The 21,542-nt window shown below is 36.4% G+C and overlaps 1 protein-coding gene across 3 annotated transcripts in view; it reads left to right on the top strand.

Moving 5' to 3' along the window:
• Exoc4 (exocyst complex component 4) overlaps nucleotides 1-21,542 on the top strand; it is a 754,883-nt gene that overhangs the window by 73,702 nt on the left and 659,639 nt on the right. For all 3 annotated transcript variants that reach the window (XM_028866155.2, XM_037203667.1, XM_037203668.1), the window contains exon 6: nucleotides 13,817-14,060. In XM_028866155.2, the coding sequence (XP_028721988.1) occupies nucleotides 13,817-14,060 (244 nt within the window). The remainder of the gene's footprint in view (nucleotides 1-13,816; nucleotides 14,061-21,542) is intronic.

The following is a 21,542-nucleotide window of genomic DNA, read 5'->3' as shown; positions in this document are numbered from 1 at the left end:
ACTCCCCTCTCATCTTGTGAAACAGTAGGATTGAGCGTGTAATCCATTAGAATTGACACTTTTATAGAGGAAGTTCCAGTAGGGAATCCCCAGGCAGAACGGATTTCCCATTGGGGTGCCATAAATTAAGGTTGGAGGTGATTCCTGAGAATGTTCAGGTTATTATTAATTAAATGAGAATTCTGATTGCTTCTGGATGAGTCATTTTGCAGATGCCTTATTTAGAGGTGTAAGTGTGACTTTTCTCTGAGAAGTTTTCTATCATAGTTTGTAAGTGATGCTTTCCAAACTTCATTTTGTTGTTCAATGGATGCAACAGTGCTAGGAAGTCATTTTAGGGCAGTTTTTTGTTATTACCACTATGAATGTCATCTTTTTATTCATTATACTTAGGCATATTTAAGAAAAGTTATTTGGAATTACATGTGTGTATGTGTTATTTGACTAACTAAAGTACTCATTTATAAATTGCAAAATTGAGGCACAGGTTGGCAGAAGCAAGTAACATTAAAAGACAAGTAATTGGAATTTGCGTTTCTTTCCTACTACATATGAATCAGATTACAAATGGCATAATAAAGAACAGGGAAGATTATGTAGAACCAGAAAGAAAAGTTTATACCTAAAAGATTATTTATATGTTAATCAATAAAACAAGCTAGTAGAATAAAGGGGGAAAATATGAGCATGCGTTTTTCTTAAGGAAATCTCATGCTAGTAATATATAGAAAAATATTAGTTAATCCTCTATTATTTCAAAAATCATTTTCCTGTTTAGGAAGTGATTCCATTGAGATCTAATGCTTGGTTCAGTTACATCCACATTCCATAGCTTCACTTGGCCTTATGCTGGTTCTGTTCTTGTGTAGTCTCTGTCACGTCATTACAGTATTTTGTAATGTATGGGAAAACTACTGTGTCATTTAGATGTAGTAATTCATCTAAAGAACTAGAAAGATTGGGAGAAAAGCCAGTAGTTATAGTAAAAATGTTGGTTTAGGCATTTGAACTCTCAGTATATCCTTCCATTTGGCCAAGAGCCTTTGAAAAGTTTGTGACTGAGCAAGCACTCCCAGGCATTTCATTTGTGGCTTCTTGATCCATTTTATTCATGTCCTCGTGGGCTACTATGATCATGACTGTAGCAAAAGTGGACTTTTTACTACTTTCATTTTTGATACAACATAGATCAAGTAATAAAACTTAAAAAAGAACACAGATTAAATTTTTTCACATTACTGCATTTTTCTTGATGTGCATCTTATTTCATATAATCTTATGTAAGACTTAATATTTATTTGAGGAGTCAAGAGATTTGACATTTAAATAATTCTCTCAACATAGAGTGGGAATTGTATGTTCCAACATAAGAGGACATGAAATTTTTTTTTTTTTTGAAAAATTTTTTTTAATAGAACTCACATGTAGAAACAAGTGATGTTCTGGTTTACCAAAATGGTAGGACTCTTCTCGAATTACTTCTGACCTTAGTGAATGAAGTGAGGAAATGGCCTCTCCTAGGTGTGGTTGAGGAGCAAGTTTTTATTGTAGATAGAAGGGAATAAACATGACTAGCAGACTGAGCCATGCCATGAAAGGAGAGAGAGAGTTAAAGAGAGTGAGAGAGGAAGAGGAGAGGAGAGGGAGAGGCAAGAAGCCCAAGAGGGGACCTAAAGGAGTCAAGAGAAGAACTAAGAGCGCATGGCCTAAATGGCAGGCAGGGTTCTATAGAAAGAGAAGCTGGTGGAAGGGGAGTGAAGCCCCTGGGCTAGAGAGGTTTAAGGTGGAGGACAGGGTGAGAAGAGCTGAGAGGAGCCACTAGTTTACTCAATGTCCCTAGAGGCCATCATGTTCGTTGGTATCCTATTAGTGACTATTAGTCACCACAGTTAGACATTTGCCCACAGTTTCTTTGGGACCTGACACTTTGGTTAGGGACTCCATTGGCATTTCAATCAAGTATTCCATTGTTTTTCTGTGTCTGGCTAATTTTGTTTAGGATTATCTCCAGTTCCTTTTGTATTTGTTTTCATTAAATGCCTGTGTTGACGTCTATGATAAATCATATGTACAACCGAAGAAAAATATAAGGGGAGCCAGACAGAATAGTAAGTTACTGGCCATATATTAATAAATATAAAAACAATCAAGACCAGATTTTATTTATTTAAATATATTTACTACAAATATTATAAGAAGAGATTACATGATTCATATCTTAGAGATCAGTATACCATTAATGTGTGAGTCCCACTAGGTTAGTACTTCCTCATCCCTGTTTCCTGTTTTGTAAACTACAGAATATCAATTATTTAAAATGATGGGTTTCATTTTAATATTTTCATATAGTCATTTCCTATATTTGAACATGGCTAACTCTCCACTACCTTTTTTCCATTCTTTGCCCCTTACCCACTGCTCTCCTTCCTGGCAAACAGTTCCCTCCACTTTCATGTCTTATACACATATTTTAAAATATATGTAGAAGAGAACTCTTGTGGTATTTGTCTTCCTGAGTTTGCCTTTCTTTAAGTCTGATATGATTATCCCCTCTTCCATCCATTTCCTTTTCAAAGAACATTGTCTTGGTCTTATTTAGGGCAGAACACAACTTCATGGTATGTATGGACCACATTTTTGCTGTTTGTCGATGACTAATTTAAACTGGTGTCTTTTTTATAAATCAGGTGACTGTAGATACATGGGTTTATTTCTGGGCCCTCTGTTCTGTTCATATGTGTGTTTTTGTGCTACTGTCACCCTGTTTTGGTTACTGTTGCTTTGTAGTGTAAATTGAAGTCAAGTATTGTGGTATCTCCAGCATCTCCCTTCCCCCTTAGATGCTTTGGTTGTCTGGGGATCTTTTTGATGGAGATTGTATTGAATCTATAGATTGCTTTCGTTACTGCAATCATTTTTACACTATACATTTTACTAATCCTTTAACTTGGGATGTCTTCCCATTTATAGGCTATTCATCAGTTTCTTAAAGTTTTCTTCATTGTAGAAATCTTTTACCTCCTTGGATATACTTATTCACATTTTTCTTCTGCTTTTATTGAATATTGTAAACTTTTCTGATTCCTTTTTAGTATGTACATTATTGGTGTATATGATGTACTGAATTTTGTTTGTTGACTTTATATCCTACTACTTTGCTGAAAGTATCAGATACGAGGATTTCTTGTGGAATATTAGGGTCCTGTAAGTGTAGGATAGTGTGCTCTGTAAATAGGAATACTTTAGCTTCTTCCTTTCCTGTCTCTATCCCTCATCTCTCTCTTTAGCCTAGGAAATCAAGCACTGATTTGAGTATGTGTGGAACATGTGGACACCCTTGTCTTACTCTTGATTTTAGGGGACATGCTTTTATTTTTTTCCCCATTCAGTATACTATTAACTTATAGGTTTGCTATGTCCTGCTTTTACTGTGATGAGGTATGTTCTTTCTATTTGTAGTTTCTTTTTTTGGGGTGTGTGTGTGTGGTTTCGAGACAGGGTTTCTCTGTAGCTTTGGAGGCTGTCCTGGAACACACTCTATATACCAGGCTGGCCTTGAACTCACAGAGATCCACCTGTTTCTGCCTCCCAAGTGCTGAGATAAAAGGTGTGCGCCACCACCGCCCAGCTTATTCCTAGTTTCTTTATGGCTTTTATCATGTGGGGGTGTTGAACTTTGCCAAAGACTTTTATTGCATGTTTTGAGAACATCATCTGATTTCTGTCCTTAGACCTCTTTATGTGCTGTATTATACTTATTGGTTTGCATATGTTAAAACCATCTTTTCATCCTTTGGATAAAACCAATTTGGTCACAATATATAATTCTGAATGTTCTTGATCTTTGATTTTAAGAATTTTCTTGAGAAATTTTGCACCTGTGTTTGTCAAAGAAATTGTTTTTCTTTTGTCTTTATCTGGTATTGTTGTCGGGGTTACTGACACTGTAGGGTGAGTTCAGGAGTATTCCTTCCCTCTATTTTTGTAATGGGATACTTTGAAGAACATTCGTGTTCTTTCACATCCTTGAGCAGTGAATTCTGAGGGTTTTTTTGATACTATTACTACTTTAGTCTCATTGTTAGTTATCAGCCTGTTGGTTTTTTTTTCTTTTGCAGGTCATATATATCTAGAAATTTATTCATTTCTTCTAGACCTCCTGTTTTTTTTTTTTTTTTTTAATTTAGTATTTCAAAGAATTCCATAATCATTTTCTGGATTTCATTGATATCTGTGGTAGTGCCCCCTGTTTTGCTCCTAATTATACTTCTTTGAGATTTTTCTGCCTTTCTTTAGGTTATTTTGTTGAGGGCTTGTTATTTACCTTCTCGTAACTAACTCTGTGTTCAGTGCTTCTTAGTGCTGCTTCTTTAGTCTCCGTTTCATTAATTTTTGCCCTATTCTTTATTTTTTTCTGTCTACCTATTTCAGGCTTGGTTTATTCTTTTGTTTTGAGGTTTTTGTTTGTTTTTGTTTTGTTATTTCTCAATTTTTTTTAATGTAAAATCACATAAACTGTTCTTTTAGAACTGCCTTTAATGTATCTCAGAGGATTTGAAAAGTTGTGGTTTTGTTTTCAGTTGATTCTAGGATTTTAAAATTTTCCTCTCTGATTTTTGTGACTCATGATTATTCAAGAATGTATTAATTTATTTCTATGTGTTTAGTTTTTCCTGTTATTACCTTCTAGCTTTTTCCACTATGATCAGATAAGATACAAGAATTTATTTTGTATTTGTTACTAATATTTTTGTTACTCATACTGTGTTCTATTTTGAAGAAAGTTCTGTAGATTTCTGACTAGAAATTTACCATCTTCACCATCTCTAAGTTCAATGATTTCTGTGTATTTACTCTGCTGTGCAGCTTTTGTCTAGAGCTTGTTCATCTTTCAGAACTGAAAGTCTGTACCTTTTGAGCAACAGCCCTTCCTTTCCACCCCTCCTGAACTCCTGGCATGGAGCATGAGCTTGCTATCAACTGTGAGTGACTACTGGGTACACTGCATACCAGTGGAATCACAGTGCTTGTCCTCTGTGACTAGCTAGTTTGCTCAGCATGATTTTTTAAGGTAAGCCCATGTTGTAATGTGTGTCGGAATGTTCTTCCTCCCGTTCCATTGCTCAGATACTGTGTGTTGTTTGTCCACTCACCTGTTTATGGACTCTTGGGTTGCTTCTACCTCATGGCTACTGTATTAGTGTTGTGCTGTAAATATTTTATCATCTCCTTTTAGATCTTTTGAGTTGGTGTCCAGAAGTAGACTTCCTGGATCATATGGTGATTCTATTTTTAAGTTTTTTGAGGAATAGTCACAGTGTTTTCACTGCAGTTACACTTTTTTTTTTTTAATGTTCTTATCAACAGTGCATATGGGTTCTGTTTCTTTACACTTGTCATTTTCTTTCTTGGTTTTTGATAGTAGACATCTTAATTGGTCTGAGGTTATATTTGATTGTAGTTTTAATTTGCATTTCCCTAGTGATTAGTGATATTGAACATCTTTTTATGTGTGTATCACCTATTTTTTTGTCATCTTTGAAAATTGTTTACTCATGTCCTTTGCCTACTTTGTAATTGGGGCAGTTGTTCTCTTATTGGCAAATTGTAGGTGTTTTTTATTTTAGAAATTAACTCTTCTTCAGATATATGAATTCCAAGTACTTTCTCGTGTTTGTTTTATTATGTTGGTTGTGTCCATTGTAGACCCTGATTCAAACTTTGATGAAGTCACATTTGTCTTTCCTTTTTTTGGCCTGTGCTTTTAGTGTCATCTGTAGGGAAGCCTTGTTAAGTAGGTTCCTGAGCCTTTGGTTCTGTTTTCATCGATGAGTTGTATTGTGTTAGATCTTATGCTTAGGGCTCTGATCTATTTAGAGTAACTTTTTGTGTGTGGTGCCAGGTAAGGGTGAGTGTCCACCTCTAGTTTAGGAGGTGTGTGGAATCATCCTTTAGCAGAATAGTGCTAGGCTGCTTTCCCATCACCAGTGTGTGTGTGGGGGGGACTTGTTTCCCAACAGCTTTTCTAACATGACATCTGCCGTGCTTTCCCGTTTTTTAATCTAATAGATGGAAAATAGTGGTTTGAGCAGCTGGCCTCAAGTCACCTCCTGTTCAGCCTTCTGATTCCCTAGGACCACAGGACCATGCTGATGTAATCTGCTAGATTTTCTTTTTAATTTGAGACATTTATTAGTTTCACCTAGGTACATTTTAGAGTCGATTATTTGGGATACATTTTCCCAGATACTCAATAGACCTTTGTACGTTAAAAAAAAAAAAAAAAAAAGAAAGAAAGAAAAGAAAAGAAAAGAAAATTTGTGGTAAAAATCTTGGTTTGTAATTTCATATAATGAGTCTGTTTTAGTGTTTATTTTGTATTTTTCATGCTAATGTTTTTTTTTTTTCTTCTGTGCCTTGTTTCCTGTTAAACTACTTTCTCTTTGGTCTTTTAAATCTTATTTTTCCCCACCTTTTTCTGAATCATTTTATCTGAAATATCTTAAATTTTCTCATGGACATTTTATACTTTTAAAACATGTATGAGATAACTGTCTTTTTATTTTACCTTTTCCCTGAGTTTGGTTACTTTTTATATCTTCCTACATTTTATTTATGTCTATGTTTAGATTTTTAATTTCTGGCAAAAGGTAGCTTAACATTTCTTCAAATTTTTTATTTGAATATATTGTTTACATCTAGTGTGTTGCCTTCTTGTTTTCTGTTTTTTTTCTTTTATTGTGTGTATTGGTGTTGGGTTTTTTTGACTGTTTTATGGTATGCCAGTATGAATTGTTCAATTTTTTTTTTTTTTGTTTTTGTGGCACAGGAGTACTTTAAAGACTTTTCAGTTCATTGGCTCCCTCTTCTGTTAGTATAACAAAGTCCAGATATATTTATGGATTTAAAAAAATTTTTTTTTGTGGTGGGGAAAGGATGTATATTGTCTGAATTTTGGCTCTCTGATATGAGTCCATTGAATTTTTAAAATTATTTTTTAACTGTCCATTAGCCAGAAGGCATTTCTCTCTTCTTCTTTATCTTAGTCTTACTGCCCTCTTTTATAAGCTATACTTTAAAATCTGCTCTTTTGGGTTGTGCTTGTCTTTAAATCCCTTTCCTTGTTGTCAATGCGCCAATCCACTTGGATAAGATTTTTGTATTTGTAACCACAAATAGATGTTGGCTTTTATGATGATGACTTTGCAGTGATATTGTATCATCCTTAACATTATGAATTCTTTTCATTATAGTTATTTACCATTTAGTTTTGACAGCTACAAAACCTGTGGCAAGGTCTGTGAGACGGCTCAGGTAAAGCGTTACACCTGTGTTGAAAGCCTGGCACCCGAATGGGTTTAGTACTTGGAGCCCACTGAAGGAGATAATGGACTCTACAAAGTTGCCCCTGACTTCCACACTGCCATAGGAGATTAGTTTCCCCAGTGTCACGCATGCGCACAGAGACGCACACACTGACTGTTGCAGTGCAAAGGCAGGGCTGAGCACGAGATGTGCTTTCTAGGAATATTTTTTTAACTTACAGTTGTTTTGAATTTGGAGCAGCTTTTCTCCTTTCAAGCTATCTACCTGTCTATCATCCATCTATCATCCATCTATCATCTATCCATCCATATATCTATCATCTTATCTATCATCTATCTATGTACCTATTGATGAATTTTGTGTGTTTTTTTTTATTCTTATTCCCCTATATAGTTATTGAAGAAAATACCAAGGGATGGGGGGGACCTAACAGTCACATTACTGATCTGGCAGTTCACAAAGCTGAAGTTTGCAATGTATACCCTTTCAATATTTTTCTTGTTGTTGAGTTTTGATATCATACTATTTTATTTAAGCACAACTCTGTAAGATTGATAATAAAATATCTACAGATGAAAGGGTAAAGATCTGTTGCTGGAGAATTTCTCTCCAGCTCCCACTGCCAATCCCGCCAGTCCTAGAGCCCACTTATAAAATAAAGACAGACTCTTACATTATTTAAACTGCTTAGCCATTAGCTCAGGCCTATCGTTGTCTAGCTCTCACTCTTATATTTAGCCCCTTTCTGTTAATCTTTACTTTGCTACATGGCTCGTGGCTTACTGGTACTTTACATCTTCCTTGTCCTGGGGGCGGCTCCAGGCAGTCTCCCTTCTCCTTCCTCCTTTCTCCATTCCTTTCTCTGTTAGTCCCACCTATACTTCCTATTGGCTATTGGCCAATCAGGGTTTATTTACATATAGTGATATCCACAGCAGAGATCATGGAAGATTAAATAATTGAGCATGATCTCACACCTGGAAAGTATAGAGATAATCAAAACTAAAATTATGTGACTTTAAGCTCTTACTCTTTTTCCCTATATCCTGTTGTTTACCTAAATAATTGGACTTAAAGAGTATCGACAATGGATTAAAATCCAGTACATTTTATTGATTATCAGTGTGAACTCTCAGTTATTTTATTCATCTGTTCTTATCCCTCTCTTTATCCTGTATGCCAGTTTTATTTTAGCAGCCTCTGTGATTGTTCCTTCTGGATCTTCAAAGGTCCTTGCTCTAAGTAAGTTAATGGGTATTAAGCTGTGTTCCATGATAAAAGGATTCAGTAGATCATTAATTTTGTTTTAAAATACTTTTTTTTTTTTTTTTCCGAGACAGGGTTTCTCTGTGTAGCTTTGCGCCTTTCCTGGGACTCACTTGGTAGTCCAGGCTGGCCTAGAACTCTGCCTCCCGAGTGCTGGGATTAAAGGCGTGCGTCACCACCGCCCGGCTTAAAATACTTTTTATCATTGCTTTAAACAAGTTTACTATATTTCCCTCTTGACCAACACTAGTCCTTAGTGTATCTGTGTACACACACAATGCTTTCAGGTCAGCAGGGTGGAGTCCTTTTCTGTGAATTGATATCCTTGTTCTGTCTACCTCAGATAGTCTCCTTTTTGGCAGCCTCTTTTCTGGAGTGGGGTGTTTTATTGTCTGTAGGTTTCTTTAAGGTAATTTAATCTGCACCTTAGGGGTTCTTAGCTAACATTTTTGAAGTACCTTAATCAGGAATCTACACTCCAGGGGTAGTTAGTTAACATTTGAAAGACCCTAATCAAGATTCTGTACTCCAGAGGCAACCAGTGCTTCAGTTACTGTTCTCCTCTGTACCAGTGGGTGCATTAATTAGAACAAAATATGTAAGGAGTCATTTTTCACTGGCGAAAGGAGTAATACTAAGATATATATTTGACCAAGAATTTCCTCAGAGAAGAATGGAGGATGAGAATTGGGGGAGATCTACTAGCCTTCTAGCTGAAGTAGGAGCTTGCTTTGCTCCTGGGCTTGTGGCACCCACAGTGAATGGATTTCTCAGGCCAGTGGAGCCCAGTAAGGGTCTGCTAGCTAACACAGATGGGCCAATCCTAGCTGTCTTGTCCGCCTTTCCATCAGGAGATCACTGGCTCCACACCCTGGCTCCGTTCACTGTTCACCTTTCTTGTCTTCAGCAATGTTACTGTCTGTTTTGAGCCAGACTATTTCCTTTCAATTTCATGAATTATATTTTATGTGTAATTATGTAATGAAAAAATTGGTTATCTCAGGAATATGAGTTACAGTGTGCTTTTTGAGGCACACAAATTATTTTTTAGTGGCGATTTCTTACTGTTTTTAAGACTATTGTCACGATTGCCAGGTCCCATCTGTGGTGTAGCATTGTAGACAGGTAATTTGTTTGATACTTTAGTGCTCCAATTAGGCTTGACAACTTTTCAAATGCTCCTTGATTTTTTTACTCCTTTTATTTTTTTGAGATAATATAATTACATCATTTTCCCTTTCCCTTCTCCCCTCCAAACTCTCCTGTGCACCCTCCTTTCTCTCTTTCAAATGCATGTCCTCTTTTTTTTTTTTTTTTAATTGTTGTTACAAAGGCTCCTCTTTATATTGAATTCTGCTCAATACCGGCAAACAGTTCTTTTCTTACACAGAGCTAATATTGTTTAAATACAACATGTAATTCAAATTACATAGATTTAAATCATTTATTGTATAATAACTTTACACAATTTGTATATTGTGCATAATATAATGAATGACATCTGTCAGGAGTTCCTATAGTAAACAATGCCATTATATCGTGCCCTAATTAACATGTACAAGCAGTAGTGCTAAATGATACGATATGGCATATTCAACAGTGAATTAAAGGGCCTTGTCTTCTGCAGTTTTGTCATGTGTGTGGTAAGCCATGATACAAATTGCTGATTTTATCTTATAAATATTAAAGAAAGAAAGCAGCCAGGGGTTGATGATCTAGATTTTTTTCTATATTTATTTGTGAAGTCATTAAACAAACAGTATTTAGCTTCATGAATAGAGTATTTACCTTGTTTGCTTGTTAATTTTTGTTCAGTTTTTGTGGGTAGTGTCTTTCTGTATATCCCTGGGTAGTCTTCATCTTGTGGTTATTTCAGGTGTGTGCCATCATGCCCAGGCCTTTATCTGCTAATTTTTTTTATGTGCTGTTAGTAATACAGGTATACATATAACAGGCTCTAAGCCATGTAACCAGAGATGGAGAGTTAATGTGAATATGGAAGTCTAGAGCTTGAGAAGGTCTTAGCTATTTTTTCCTTAATCCTTTCATCCATCCAGTCCGGTGAGACCCTCCTTCCATGTTTGCCCTCAGCTGTCTCTGTATCCACTTAGGTCTGTATAAACAAAGTGGTGTGGAAAATAATAAATACTTGGAGCCAGCAGGATTGTAGGATGAATAACAAGGTAAAAGTCATCCTCATTCTGTAGTGTGTTACATTAGCCTATCAGGCAGTAAGATTCTAGAAACTACATTTGATTCATCTTTAGTTGTTAGGATCTTTAGAACAATATAAAGTTGAGGATAAGAGAATTGGAGATGAAAGTAATATATTTCTAGCTTTAAAATATCTAATACCTATATACTGAGTATCCGCTATTGCAATTCACGTGCTTGGAAATGATGTGGACATGAGGAGTTTGGAAAGATGCACAAGTGTGTAATGAGTATTGCGTGAAGCCTTATTGAATTTCAGTTAAATTATTTTTGTAATTTTTTTTCTCAGTGATGCTCTCTGACCTTGTAGATGTTTGTGAATATTAGACTAGTCACATTGATTATATTACCCTTTTACATTGCCTTTTAATTTTCAGCTGATGTAAGTGAAATAGATAATATAAATCAATTAATATTGGATCTGTTAAGTATTTATGCTTTAGGTAATTTCAGGAGACAACAAAAAGCTAAGTTTTTAAACAGATGTGCTGTTTATGGCCATGGCATTTCATTATTCATATCTTGCTTATGTGTTGCTTTTTAATGACCTAGTTCTCATATTAGTGTGCATTTAAGTAGCTGTATGCCATGTCATTGCAGGCCATATTGACTTAAACTATATTTACCTTGTCATCAGTCACCCTAGGCAGGGAGCTGTGATGTCTAGGTGGCTCTTTGTATGTGTCCTGTTTGTGACTCGTAGGTGTGCTTTTTACCAAGAGCATTTTGAACAGGTACATTTCCATTACTTTTCTTCCTGCCTGAAGCTCTTCTTGTAGTTCAGCTTCATTTCCTCCTATTCCATGCTGAATTGAGGCGGCTCCCTGCTGCTGAGTACTTGCCTTGCCTTGCTTTGGGGATGGATTTGCTAGATAGAGTATTTCTGTGGCCTGAGGTATCTCACATCTTCATGTATAAAACAAAACCAGGAACTGAAATGTATATTTTTTAGAACATTAGATTTGGAAGTATTGATGATGTTTTAAAAACTTGTCTTCAGATTTTTTATCTTTTGAGGCTAAGCCTCTGGGTTTTACTTCCAGTTTCATTAGTGTTAGACATTAATTTTGTTGAGTACTGTATCATTAAATGTACTCTATTGTACTGAATGCCCTATGAATATGGTTTCTCTCTGACTTTCTGGGAGCCTAATGAGTCTAATAAGAAAGACATCATGGACACATATATAGAGGATTTATTCATAAGAATGAGCTTACATAAGTAACTGTATCTTGCATGTTACTAAAATACCTTTGGTCCATATTTAAGTGCATATTTTATGCTAAAATATACACATCATCAAGCTTATATTTTAGTCATTTAAAATGCATAGATCAGTGGTATTTAGTATATTCATAGTGTGTGCCGACAGTACCCCCATCCATCTGCATAGCTCTTTTCATCTTGTAAAACTCAAAACTCAGTATCTATTAAGAAGTAACTACTCTTTTCTTCCTTTTCCTTGTCCCTGACAAACATCCTTCTACTAAGTTTCTAGGAATTTTGACCCTACTAAGTACATCATTATAAGTGGAATCATGAAGTATTTGTCTTTTGTGACAGTCTTATTTCACTTAGCATGATGTATTCAAGATTCATCCATGTCAGGATTCCCTAGTTTTAAAGTGGAATGACATGCCACTGTTTATGTAGATTACATTTTGCTAATCTGTTCATGTGTTGGTGAGCACCTGGATTGCTTCTAAATTTGGCAATTATGGATAATGCTGCCATTATAATAATGAATGCTGTGAATAATGAATCATTATGGGTATATAGATATGTAGTTGAGAAATATGGTTCGTAATAGATACTGGTTTAGTTTGTAGCTTTCTTGTGCTGTCTTTGTTTGGCTTTGATATCTAGGGCTTACAGGCATTTTCAGGGATATCTAGGTTGTTACATGGATGCTAGAACACAGACTCCAGTCCTCATGATTGCTGAGTCATCTCTCCAGCCCTAATATGGCTTTTATCATGTAGTTTTTAGTAGGGACAAAGATTTCAGATCATCAAATAATCCTCTCCACCTACTCACAGGGGTTAAGAACTACTGTGTGAGGCTATGTCCTCCTTTTTAAGAACAGATGGTTTGGGTAAAGGCTATAGTATAAAGAACTATAGGGATATTTGGCATATAATATAATTTGTCAGAAGGTTTTCATTGATTATAACAAAAGTCTATGAAAAATCTCTCTCTCTCTCTCTCTCTCTCTCTCTCTCACACACACACACACACACACACACACACACACACACACACACACATCTGTCTCACTCACTTTCATAAACAAGGTCTCATTATGTATGCAAGGTTGGCTGGAATTTGCTACCTAGCCCACACTCACTTTGAAATGCAGTCCCTATGCTTCAGGCCCTTGGTAGCTGGGATTGCATGGTGTGGCTCACCATGCCAAGTCACACATATGTTTGAAGAAAATATGGTTTCTTTGGTACCTCTTTTCTATTATATTTTTCCTCAAACTCTTCTTTTGGTAGTTATTCAGTACTTCTTTACTATTATATTTTTCCTCAAACTTCTCATATGTTGTTTTCTTACATATGTTTCTCTTCATTTCTTTTTTATTTGTTGTAGTTATATACTTTTGCCCCCTACATGTATTTATAACATATTTTATTCCCTCAGCTTATCACTTTTATCTAATGAGTAAGAAGTTGAGACTGGGGTTTGAGTCCCTAGAGTTCTCCTGAAATACCATGTATGGCATTTTAGAGATAGCATGTACTTAATTTATCAACAGACTTGGGTCAAAATAGTCTTTGTAAAAGTGGAGATTCGCATCTTCATATATAAGTGCTTGTACATTCATTACTAACCAATTAGTTTGAATTGGGGGCTGCTGCATATTACTATGTAACTTAATGTAATAGAAAATTTCTCTGATTCCTTTCAGAGAATAATCAAAGCAGTGATTTTTATTAGTCTTGCCATGCTGTTGAATTAATGTGGAAACTGGATTTGATATTTCTGGTGTGCTTTTCTTTTGCAGTGAGGGAGATGAACCTACAAGACATCAAGGAGGACTTGGAGTGTGATCCAGAGGAGAACAGCACTCTTTTCATGGGAATTCTTATCCAGGGACTGGCCAGACTGAAGAAGATCCCCGAGACAGTTAAAGCCATTAAAGAGCGTTTGGAGCAGGAGCTAAAGCAGATTGTGAAGAGGTCAACCACTCAGGTGGCAGACAGTGGCTATCAGAGGGGAGAGAGCCTCACTGTGGACAACCAACCAAGGTAGACGAGGGTGTAGTCTGGTGTTGGCTTTTCTTTTTCTTGTATACTTTCTAGGGTGGAGAGTAAATAATTTATCTTCAGGTAGGTTATTTTCTTGAGCTGAGAATACTATATTCCATATATACTTAGACCAGGCATTGTCTATCTTGCTTTGATTTGTTGAGAAAATTTAGGCATACTGTTCATGTTCACAGACATTGAATGAGAGATACAAGTCTGTTTCTAATGAAGAGTGTTTATTACCACATATGTTAATAAATCAAAGGCAAGAAAGAATGGAGCAGTTGTTGAACATGTGTTAGGTACCAAGCTGTCTCTGAGATAATTTGCGTGTATTATTTTATTTAGTTTTCACTGTTACTCTCTTGCTAGTTATTAGTGTCCACATCTTATAATTAGAAGAACTGAGACTCAGATTGTAGTTAGCCAAGCTTATGTTTGGAGGCTGGCTGGCCTTGAAATTGAATATATGGCTACGTGATTCTGAAGTCTGTGGCCTTTTCTCTGTCTTGTGTTTTCCTCTTCATCATGTGGTGATATTTGTGAATAGGAAAATAGTAGACATTCCTACATTTCCTTAAAACAATAAGTAAGATTTGAATTTCAAAGTTTTTGTTTCATACGAAAACATGACAGTTATATTCAGATCCTTGAGGTGGCTATTACACCCTGGGAGAACGTGGTTTTCAAGTCAGATTTTAGGGAACAGTAGTCCAGTATTGTATGGTAGTATTTGAGTTAGGAGTTAGTTAAAGAAAAAAATCAGAATTACTGTAAAGTGATCTCTTCCTTCTTGCCTCCTTCACGTCTATCCTTCTTTCCCGACACACGCCAGGCATATGAGGCTGCAGTGGCTCAGAGAGAACCATCAGGGAAGATTTTAGTTTCTTTGGAGAACAGAAGGCACATTGATGTGGTGGTGTGTTCTTATAATCTCAGTGCTCAGAAATCTGAGGCAGGAGGATCTGGAGGTCATGGGCAGCCTAGGCTACAGAGGGAGACACTGTCTCAAGGGGAAAAAAAGTCTCCCGAGAAACAATAATTTCCTCATTTGTTTGAATGGATGTACATGTGGATGGCAGTGCAGAGAGGACTATACTTCTCCTGAGGGCTGCTAAGCTCTCCTGTTTTCACTTGACATGCCACATGCTAAAACAGACACTGAGCAGAAGTAAGGAGAAAGAACACTAACTCAACCTAGATGGTCTCTGTAGCACGAATCTTAAAGGTCTTATTAATGAAAACAAACCCAGAGCCAGGAATTGGGGTGAATGCTGAAGTATCAGAGAAGCAGAACAAGCAACAGCCACCTCACCTGGCCAGTTCCTCAGCTGATCCTGTTTCCTCAGACTGGAAGCCTCTGAGTCCTCATCCAGAATGAATCTCAGCTGACCTGCTGCTAAAAGCCTAAAAGCTTAACCAGGCTCTAGTTCCTGGTCCTCACGCCTTATATACCTTTCTGCTTCCTGCCATCACTTCCTGGGATTAAAGGCGTGTGCCGCCATTCCTGGCTGTTTCCAGTGTGGCTTTAAACTCACAGAGATCCGGGTGGATCTCTGCCTTTGGAATGCTAGGATTAAAGGTGTGTGTGCCACCGTTTTCTGGCCTATATCTAGTGGCTGTTCTGTTCTCTGACCCCAGATAAGTTTATTAGGGTGTACAGTATTTTGGGGAACACAATAGCACCACAGGTCTCAGACTTTAATATTTTGGAAAAGCTAATGTATTCTATTCATATTTTCTGAATTTTTTGGATATTTAAATAATACTGATATCGACTTAAAAACCTTTCAAAAATAATTCTCTTACGAAGTTCATTCAGAAGTACTATAATTGTTAAAGGAACAACAAAAAAATCTTCAAACTACTATCTACCTGTCTACTATTAAGGATGCATCAAAACAGATGGTTGACGAACATGGATTTTGGAGAGCAGATCTGACAGTATTGGAGCTCCTGGTACCTTACAGGGTTGCCTGTTTTAGATGAGGTTAATGGTTATAATGCTTAGTTAGAACATCATACACATGCATTTACATGCCAATGCATATGTTTATTATTGGTGCCTTCTCCAGTCTTCATGTGTTTCATCACTCATGTTGTGATTCAGAGATTCAGAATTGAACTTTTCTTTTCTTCTTTCTTTGCTTGGTGCCTGGATTTCTGCAAAGACCTTTTGACACTTTGCTAATGAATACGCTAAAATTCTGCTTTGCTATTCCCAGATGAGTAGACTGAACTTTCATAGGGAAATAACATTAATATATACTGGAAATAAAGCAAAGGGCACAGATCAATAACTTTCCTGCAGCTCTCATTATAGTTGCCCTAAAAGCAGTGTCTTTCATAGGATTTTGACCTCTTTTCTCTTCTATTGCTTCAGCTGTTTCCAGAATTTAGGAGCAAAGATTACATCAATAGAAGTAGAAAGTCAGCTCCTTGCCCCAGGAAATTCTAAATGGTTTTCTGCGAGGAATGAGTCAGCAGTTGTAGAGGCCTTTTTTACTTTCTCTCTCTCTCTTTCTTTTTTTTTCTTTTAAAGATCTTTTCCCTTCCTTCCTCCCTCCCTTCCTCCCTCCCTCTCTCTCTCTCTCTCTCTCTCTCTCTCTCTCTCTCTCTTTCTTTCTTTCGGCAGAGTACATTTGGATACTAAGAAGCAAACAAATGTTTCTGATTTTCTGTATAACATAATTCCATTTTATAAAAGCCAAAATCTACATATTTTTGGTCAGAATCCTTTATTATGAATAGAATATTACAGAGAAAATAGTCATTTGGGGATAAACCATGTTATTAGATAAAAGACTAAATTCTTGGACTGGGATTCCAAATGACTGACAATTCTGAGCTGACCTCTGACAGCTAGTTTCTGATAGTTGTAAGGTCCCTTAAAACTCAAGAATTAATTTCCTTAAGTTAATCACAATCATTCCAAAAATGATTAGCAATTGTTGCTTTCAGGGCCTTGGAACTTTAGAAAGGATATTATCAAATTATTCCATGAGGCATGCATGATGCTTATGTGTTGTTGAAACTTTCCTGAGATATTAGTGACATCTGTTTCAGAAGGAAGTAAAACCACAGTGGCATTATTAGTGTCATCATTATTGTTATTTTACTACCTCAAGCCTATTATTACTGGAGATAGAAGAATCTGTTTTCAAAACCTTAAGCAAAATTGGAATATAGGCAAAATCCCCATCCATTCCCAACATGCGCATTCTCTGGCTAACCCTAATGAAATAAATTATTCTAAAACATTTATATGCAAATGCAACTCTGAGGCAAGGCCTCAGTACTGTAAGTTTCCCTGGAAGTTTCATTGTTCATCTCTATCTTGTTAAATATATTGTGGTTGTAATGCATTGTAGGCCTGTTTCCATTTGTCTTATGCAAAGCGAGTTAATGTTGTGTGGTATTTTGCTGGAAATGGAGATTGAGCGAGGCTATTGAATTCCATCTTGCTTTAATTTATACAAAGCCAGAATACTTCCTTCATCAGCTTAAAAAATCATTTTGGTGACCTACTTTTTATTTTTTATTTTTCAGACTATCAATTTATTCATATTTATAGGAGAAATATTTTATCTTTTTGGTTCTTCCACTACATGTAATGTTTATAAGCTTCTGTACACTGGTAAAGGGAAATGCCCAGCAGCTGTTTGGCTGCTCTTACTGACTTGGTAAGTGTTAACTCGGTGATAGGTACCTTGCTAACCTAGCACAACCATTTGCTACTTACTGTTCCCCTCAAAGGCAAGGCAATGTCTTCAACTTCAGATGGCCAATGTGGCCACAGCCTCTGCAGTTTAGAACCAATTTCTTCAATTTTTACTGTCTTGTTTATTATACCCAAAAATCTAGCCAATGAGATTTTCATATTATTATTATTGTGTCAAAAAAGCCAGAAGAAGTTCTATAGTAGTTCACAAATACCAAAAGTGAGAGGAAAACATTGAAGGAAAAAAAAATGTTCTCATAACTATTAGATCTTGTCAAGAATAAGGAAGTGAGCCGGAGGAGGTGGTGGTGGTGATTGGATTGCATATGACAGCTACTCTATTTGGTGTATATCTGAAGGCAAAAGCTCATTGAAGAGAGATGCTGAAGGCCTGCTACACTGGTAAACTGCTGACCTGGAAGAGGATAGGAAGAAATGGATGAGTTTAAAGTTTCTGTGGGGTATGGATCAATCATGAAACTGAATTTTAGTTTAGCAAAATGTCATAGCTCCATAAGGCTTTGTTTTAAAGAATATTTTATTATATATAGCTATCTGTATATATTTGGTCATTTATTTTTTGATTATACCTAAAAAGATGAGAAGAGAGAACTAGCTTGCCCCATTTGGTCTATAATTTTATATTCTAGTAGAGTGCCCACTGGGCGTGTAGTAAGAGTTTAATGAAAGAATGAATCCCACATAGAGTGAATATTTGCTATGGACCAGACACTAAACTAAAATGCCAAACGGTCAGACATGGCACTGTCTTCATGGAGTTGCAGGGGAAGAAAGGCACCCTCAGATCAATACGTTGTTGCAAACTATAATAAAGGTACAGGGACAGGCAGAAGGTACCTTGGAAGCATGTGCTTAGGTACCTATCTGGAAATGGCTTGTATCACTATTGTTGTATTGAAAGTAAAGTAAGGCAGCATTCATTGTTTACACTAGTTGTAGTTGTCAAGCTCATCCATTTGATAGCACCAACTTGTTTTTCTAGTTGTGCAGTCAGCATGATATCAACATCTCAAATGTGGGAAGGAAAAGAACCAGACTCTTGCCTTGCTGGGCAGTTCGTGCTGACCCCTGTGGCTTATTAAATTTTGATGAATACTACCAAGTGTACTTTTATTAGAGATGCACATTTTCATGTTATGGATAATGTTTTAGGATTGTATATTCCCTTGCCAGTACATTATATTGTTAGATACTTCTATATTTGTCAATCTGAGAAGTAAAAACTGACATTTCTAGTATAGTTTGGGTTTGTTTTTTCTTGTCATGAGTAAGATTACAGTTTTCATTTGTATAACAATAAGTTGTTATGCTGTCTGAATTATGTCTGGATGTAATGCTTCAAAATAAGCTGGGTTGAGAATAGGTGCAGAACACAAAGTCAGACAAAGGACACTTACTGAGTCAGGCTGCTGGGTTATGGTTCTTCATTATCTTCTTAATTCCAGTTTTTCTGATGTTTTTCCCTATATACATACAGAGGCCACACAGATTATAAACAGCTACTAAGTGACTAACAGTTTATTTATTTTTTGTTTCTTTGAGACAGGGTTTCTCTGTATAACTACACTGGCTGTCCCGGAACTTGGTTTGTAGGCCAGGCTGGCCTTGAACTCACAGAAATGCCTGCTTCTGCCTTCCCAGTGCTGGGATTAAAGTGCACCACCACACTCAGCTTTTGGCTAAGTTTTTAAACAGAGTAGCTATTCTATTCAAGGGATCTTGCTGCTTAGAAATGGTTCACAGATTTAAAACTCTTGAATCGTTTCTCAAATATTCTGTATCATTTTAGGATTGTAGTTGATAACGTGTAGCTGAAGGAAAACCACAGATATGTGAGGACTGCTCTGTGTTTACATGGTTCTGAAGGAGAGCCACGTACATTAAATCCAATCCTACTTACTGTGCTGGGTCATAGTGTGCTGTTCACTCCTTTCATTTCGGCCTGCTATGTGTCTGTCCTGTAATTGATTGACAGGGTAGTTCTGTGCTTGCTGAATAATTCTAACACCGATCATTACCCACTTTTTAGTTCCTTCCAGGGTTAATATTCATCTCATTTCTCACCACCTCCCCCACCTCCTGTCTCTCAGCCTGTGAAGATTGTAGCATTTTCAAAAATGCATAGGATTATTCCTATAAAGTTTGAAAATGTATACTTTTACAATATTTAAAAAATCTGGAGTCTAGAACTTAGTAGGAGGACCTACTGATTTCAAAAGGCATGCTTATAAAGTGTTTTTATCTATGAGGAACTCAAAAGGCTCATATTCCAAGGTTAACTCATAGTACAAGTACAATATTTGTGGCAAGAGAAAAATGAAATATTTCTCATTATTTCTTTAGTCCTATGGCTGGAATCAGGCATGTGTTTCCCTTTCAGATAATAGCATTTCCTTTCAACTCTTCTGTCTGTATTAGTTACTCTTCTTCTGAGTGTCTAAAACACAGGACCTGGTAGAAATTGGTCACTTTATTTTGCAGAAAAGTCATTTGAGATCATCTTTGAAGCAGGGTCAGGCATTTGTCCTTGTGGCTTCTGGTAGCCATTCCCAGGCACAGCATGTAGCACCTGGACATGCTTAGAATCAGGAAGGGCCTCAATGTGATTTAGATGAAGAGTTAATTCAAATCAAAGCAACCAGGAAGCAAGTAAATTTAACTTCAGTGATTATGATTCCATTTGATTGAATCTCTACTTTTGATTACACGTATCAGTGAGAACATGCTTTAAATACACCCAGCTATTAAATATTGAAGGGTATGAAGAATGAACTAGGGACATAGTGAAGAAACTGCACCATTCTTTAATGAGCATGTATCATTCATGACTGTACTATTTGTTTTTAAACAAATGAAAGGAAATAGTTGTTTTGAGTGTGGGACTTACTGTTAACTAAGGTAGATAATTCATTACCATGGATGATCTTAAGTCTCTGTACTTTTAATAAGACTTAAATGTTAATTACTAACAGCTCTATAACAGATGAAGTGAGTTAGAAATATCAGTATGTTCACAGTTACCTTGTAAACATGAAGTTGGATTGCTGGCTTTCTGGTTGTACATTGTCCTTTGCTTGTAGTCTCTAGAAAAAGGGCTTGTGATTGAATTGGCTGGAATTACTTCTCAATAATAAATTTCTTAAAGCTTTGTTTGCATTTGACAGAGTTTAAAAACAATCTGTTCTTGCTGTCTCTTGTATATCAGGTTTAAATTAGAGATTGGACATATTAAGGGAATAATGTTTAATAATAATAATAAGGAAATAGAGTAATCTCTTTCATGGATTGTTATAACTGTATTTCATTGTCACCCTTCATGCTGTATCAAGGTCACCTCAAAGACAGATGGACAGACAAATACTCTGATCAATTGAGAATTTCCTCTTGATGATGAGTAGGAGCAATGCAGGTGTGATCAAAACCCCTTCATGTATAGTTCAGGCTATCTGGACCCCTTGAGCTTTTGGCCTACCCCCTTGTTATGGTCCAATGAGTTTGTAAGATGGGGTTTAAATTTGTGTTTGTAGTGTGGTTTAGGATCATGCCTAATACTTTTAACAGGTAAATAGCTATGATAAAGAGACAAAGAAGATAGTATCTTAATAGGAAGGGGGAGTGAGTAAACTGGAGTATGGGTGCAGGACTCTGTTAGGTGATTCTGAGACATGCACTCCGGTTTGCAAAGCAGGCTGCCATTTGGCATCTCACCTGAGTCAGTCTCACAACTGGCTTCATCACAC

The sequence above is a fragment of the Peromyscus leucopus genome, chromosome 3 (genome assembly GCF_004664715.2).
Source record: "Peromyscus leucopus breed LL Stock chromosome 3, UCI_PerLeu_2.1, whole genome shotgun sequence".
In the NCBI taxonomy this organism is placed as follows: Eukaryota; Metazoa; Chordata; class Mammalia; order Rodentia; family Cricetidae; genus Peromyscus; species Peromyscus leucopus.
Note: the sequence above shows the minus strand (reverse complement) of the source record. Positions and strands in the feature narration are given on the sequence as shown.